This window comes from Saccopteryx bilineata, chromosome 3 (genome assembly GCF_036850765.1).
Source record: "Saccopteryx bilineata isolate mSacBil1 chromosome 3, mSacBil1_pri_phased_curated, whole genome shotgun sequence".
Taxonomy (NCBI): Eukaryota; Metazoa; Chordata; class Mammalia; order Chiroptera; family Emballonuridae; genus Saccopteryx; species Saccopteryx bilineata.
This window is the reverse complement of record NC_089492.1, coordinates 312,649,354-312,654,912: the sequence shown is the minus strand read 5'-3', so window position 1 is coordinate 312,654,912 and position 5,559 is coordinate 312,649,354. Positions and strand designations below refer to the sequence as shown.

The 5,559-nt window shown below is 39.5% G+C and overlaps 1 protein-coding gene across 1 annotated transcript; it reads left to right on the top strand.

Annotated features, from left to right (window-relative positions):
* The first annotated feature begins 3,642 nt into the window (after positions 1-3,642).
* On the top strand, positions 3,643-4,840 carry LOC136329325 (insulin growth factor-like family member 3). Its single transcript, XM_066265320.1, has 3 exons — positions 3,643-3,672; positions 4,375-4,428; positions 4,566-4,840. Exons 1-3 carry the CDS (start codon positions 3,654-3,656, stop codon positions 4,838-4,840), a joined length of 348 nt encoding a protein of 115 aa, XP_066121417.1. The 5' UTR covers positions 3,643-3,653.
* Positions 4,841-5,559: the final 719 nt, after the last annotated feature.

Sequence of the window (5,559 nt, the reverse complement as noted above, 5' to 3'; positions counted from 1 at the left end):
CACCAAGAAAAAGAGAGAGAGGACTCAAATAAATAAAATTAGAAATGAGAGGGGAGAAATAACTGACACAACAGAAATACAAAATATTGTAAGAAAATACTATAAAGAACTGTATGCCAAAAAACTAGACAACCTAGATGAAATGGACAAATTCCTTGAAACATACAATCTTTCAAAAATGAATCTGGAAGAATCAGAAAACCTAAACAGACTGATTACACCAAAAGAGATCAAAACAGTTATCAAAAATCTCTCAACAAAGAAAAGTCCTAGGCCAGATTGCTTCACAAGTGAATTCTACCAAATATTCAAAGAAGAACTAACTTCTATCCTTCTCAAGCTATTTCAAAAAATTCAAGAAGAAGGAAGACTTCCAAGCTCCTTTTATGAGGCGAGCATAATTCTGATTCCAAAACCAGGCAAAGACAACACAAAGAAAGAAAATTATAGGCCAATATCCCTAATGAATATAGATGCTAAAATCCTCAACAAAATATTAGCAAACCAGATCCAACAATATATGGAAAAAATCATACACCATGATCAAGTGGGATTTATTCTGGAGAGGCAAGGCTGGTACAATATTTGCAAATCTATCAATGTGATTCATCACATAAACAAAAGGAAGAAGAAAAACCACATGATAATTTCAACAGATGCAGAAAAAGCATTTGATAAAATCCAGCACCCATTCATGATCAAAACTCTCAACAAAGTGGGAATACAGGAAACATACCTCAACATGATAAAGGCCATTTATGACAAACCCACAGCCAACATCATACTCAATGAGCAAAAATGAAAAGCAATCTTCTTAAGATCAGAAACAAGGCAGGGGTGCCCCCTTTCACCACTCTTATTCAACATAGTCCTGGAAGACCTAGCCACAGCAATCAGACAAGAAGAAGAAATAAAAGGCATTCAAGTTGGAAAAGAAGAAGTAAAGCTTTCATTATTTGTAGATGATATGATATTGTATATAGAAAATCCTAAAGTCTCAGTCAAAAAACTACTGGACCTGATAAATGAATTCAGCAAGGTGGCAGGATATAAAATTAATATTCAGAAATCAGAGGCATTTTTATACACCAAAAATGAACAGTCAGAAAGAGAAATTAAGGAAATAATCCCCTTCACTATTACAACCAAAAAAATAAAGTACCTAGGAGTACATTTAACCAAGGAGACTAAAGACTTGTACTCAGAAAATTATAAAACATTGATAAAAGAAATCAAGAAAGATATAAACAAGTGGAAGCATATATCATGCTCATGGTTAGGAAGAATAAACACCATTAAAATGTCTATATTACTCAAATTATTTATAAATTCAATGCAATACCAATTAAAATACCAATGACATACTTTAAAGATATAGATCACATATTCCAAAAATTTATATGGAACCAAAAGAGAACACGAATAGCCTCAGCAATATTGAAAAGGAAGAATAAAGTGGGAGGTATCACACTTCCTGATATCAAGTTATACTACAATGCCATTATACTCAAAACAGCCTGGTACTGGCATAAGAGCAGGCACATAGATCAATGGAACAGAACAGAGAACTCAAAAATAAACCCACAGCTCTATGGACAACTGATATTTGACAAAGGAGGTAAGGGCATACAATGGAATAAAGACAGTCTCTTCAACAAATGGTGTTGGGAAAATTGGACAGCAACCTGCAAAAAAATGAAACTAGATCACCAACTTACACCATTCACAAAAATAAACTCAAAATGGATAAAAGACTTAAATGTAAGGCGTGAAACCATAAGCATCTTAGAAGAAAACATATGCAGTAAGCTCTCTGACATCTCTCGCAGGGTTATATTTGCTGATTTATCTCCACGGGCAAGGGAAATAAAAGACAGGATAGACAAATGGGACTATATCAAACTAAGAAGCTTTTGCACAGCCAAAGACAATAAGAATAGAATAAAAAGACAAACTACACAATGGGAGAACATATTTGACAGTATGTCTGATAAGGGGTTAATAACCAAAATTTATAAAGAACTCGTAAATCTCAACACCAGGAAGACAAACAGTCCAATCAAAAAATGGGCAAAAGAAATGAATAGACACTTCTCCAAAGAAGATATACAGATGGCCAATAGGCATATGAAAAAATGCTCAATATCACTAATCATTAGAGAAGTGCAAATTAAAACCACAATGAGATATCACCTCACGCCAGTCAGAATGGCTCTCATCAACAAAACAACACAGAATAAGTGCTGGCGAGGATGTGGAGAAAAGGGAACCCTCCTACACTGCTGGTGGAATGCAGACTGGTGCAGCCTCTGTGGAAAACAGTATGGAGATTCCTCAAAAAATTGAAAATCGAACTGCCTTTTGACCCAGCCATCCCACTTTTAGGAATATACCCCAAGGATACCATAGAACGGTCCAGAAGGAGAAATACACCCCCATGTTTATAGCAGCATTGTTCACAATAACAAAGATCTGGAAACAGCCCAAGTGTCCGTCAGAGGACAAGTGGATTAAAAAGCTTTGGTACGTATATACTATGGAATACTACTCAGCCATAAGAAATGATGACATCGGATCATTTACAATAACATGTAATGATAACATTATATGAGTGAAATAAGTAAATCATAAAAAACTAAGAACTATATGAATCCATACATAGAAGGGACATAAAAATGAGACTCAGAGACATGGACAAGAATGTGATGGTAACAGGGAGTGGGGTGGAGGGGTGGGGAGGGGGTGAGGAAGGAGAGGGAGGGTGTAGGGGGAGGGGAGGGGCACAAAGAAAATCAGGTAGAAGGTGACAGAAGACAATTTAACTTTGGGTGAGAGGTATGCAGCGTAATCAAAGGTCAAAATAATCTGGAGATGTTTTCTCGGAACATATGTACCCTGATTTATCAATGTCACTGCATTAAAATTAATAAAAATAAGATAAAAAAATAATAGTGAGAAACATGGATGGATCCTTTCTTTGGACAAGGCACACTACAAGGTCCTCTTTCAGTTTTATGAACGTCAGAGGTTTATCCTACCTCTATCTGAGTTTCTATGTCTCTACCAGAGTTTTTTTCATTGTCTCTACCAGAGTTTCTATGGCCTCTGCTCTTCTTCTAGATCATTCTGCAACTTCATAATTTCCTCCAAAAAAATTCTGAAGAATTGTAGACATTGGAGGTCTGAAGATAGATTGTGTGTGAGAGTAGAGAACCCCCCCCCCTTGAAACTTACAAGGTAGAGAAGAACGGGAAATCTAGGACAAGCTGATGTTTGGCTGGTGATGTACCAAGGAATCTTTTTCAACTGATTTTACCTCTCTGAAGTACTCAAAGAATAACTCATCACAACTTTGAAAGTTACAAAGTTGTGTAACTTTTATTCTGAGATACTGTGATATCTGGGAAATTGGAAATTGGTTGCAACTGGTTCAAGAACATTTTATTAAAATTTAAATGTTCTCTTTTTTTTCATGAACATTTTATTAAAATTTAAATGTTCTTTTTTTTTTTTCCATATCCCTCCCTGTCTGGTAGCACGGACTTCTAGTGTAATGTAAGGTGCGTAGGCACATGAGATATATAAATCACAGCATACAGTCCCTGACCTGGTCCTCTGCTGCTCTTCCATCAACCACAGGAAAATCAGGAACCATGAAGCCCAGAATCTCAGGTAAGGACGTTCCAGCCCCAAGTCTAGCTTATATGTTATCACACACCATAGTTCCTCTGAACCTCAAACTTAGTTCTCTTTCCTATTCAATTCTTGGCTTTCCACCTCTTTAATTACCCTCATGTTATTTGTGACTATATCACAGTCTCTCTCCTGACCTGCAAATTTTAGACTCTTAACTCTATATACATATTAAAAAAATCCTTCATGTCCAATCCTATTCTACATTTCTTCATCTCTCAACCTTCATCCACAGTCATGGTGCCCAGAGGCCGAAATACAGGAGAGCTTCAACTCCAAGACCTATTCAAGCCCAATCACATCCCCAAAGCAACCCTGCACCCCAATTCTTTTCTTGCCAATCTAGTCTCAGCTTCCTCTCTCCTTCCTAATCACCTTACTAATATTGTTAACACCTGCTCCTCCCATCTCTCAACTGGGAAACTTCACTGCATTCTTAGATTCCTAAGCTCTGGTTTTAGCAGTTTTCCCTGCATTCTCTCCCCTCAGAGGGTCCAGGCTGCTCAGGCTCAGCTGTCTGGACTCTTACCTGTGTCAGGAACTAGACCCTATGCAAAGGTGGCCCCAAACCCAAACCTTTAGAGCAAATTTGGAACTAAGGTTTCCCCACAGGGGCCTGCCCTCCCTGAGGTCCACACTCCCAGACTCATCCTCATGACAAGACTCATCCTTGTCTTCCAGCTCCTGTCTGCATATCAATCTTCCTCCTCCTCCAGTGCTCAAAGGCAGACACCGGTGAGTGCAGGATGGGGAAGAATGAAGAGAGATGAGGCTGCCCTTGGAATGTAGGACTGTGGTTCATAGAAGACTCCTGATTTGGGTGGTGGGGTAGTGCCTTGTCCTCCTTGAACTCACCAGCAATTTCTGTCCAGGGGCCCGCATCAGCTCTGGACTGTGGCTGTGCCAGCGAGCGCCCAGGTGTGGGAACCAGGTGTACAACCCCTTGAAACACTGTTGTGATGATGACACCACCCTGTCCGTAAACCGGACCTGCCTCTGTGGCCCCAACTGTACTTTCTGGCCCTGCCTTGAGCTCTGCTGTCCCGAGTCATTTGGCCCCCAGAAGAGGTTTGTCGTGAGGTTGAAGGTTCTAGATATGAAGTCCCAGTGCTCTTCCTCTCCCATCTCCCGGGTCTGCACCAGGTAAGGACCTGCCTCACTCAAGGTGGCAACAGAAAGGAGACTATGGCAGGGAGGGACTCTGGAGGCTGTGGCCCTCCTGGTTGGGGATCCCTGTTCTGCATCTCCCCATCCCTCTCCAGATCTGCATCTTTTCTAAGCTCAGTCTTTGTCTCTCTCATTCTCTGCAGTTTATGAGGGACCACCAGCCTGGAACCTGGAAACATCTGGCTATACATTCTAATCCTGGCTGGGTTGCTCAGTTGGTTAGAATGCCATCCCAATATGCCAATGTTTCCAATTCAATCCCCAGTTAGGTAGCATACAAGAATCAATCAATGAATGCATAAAAATAAGGAAAAAAATGATATTTCCTTCTCTCTATCTCTAAAGATTAATGCATAATAAAAAATAAAAACAATTGTGGCACAGCAATGCCTCGGTTTTCGTTGACTTTGATTATCGTCGGTTTCAGTTTTTGTAGATTTTTTTCTATGAAAATTTTGTCTCGGTTTTTGTCGGTTTCCTCGGATTTCATCAGCGCGCCCACCTGACCTTGTTGTTAATTTTGTGAAAACAAAGGGCGACTCTCGCATTCTCCTGCTCAGTGTGGCATTGTTTCTTGTTGTGTGACCATCACCCAGTGCATCTAGCCAAACAATTCTATTGCTTTCCAGTGTTTTTGTGCTTTTTTAAATTGATTGCGACTACTAATATTATAATTACATGTAAGTGATTACTGTGCGT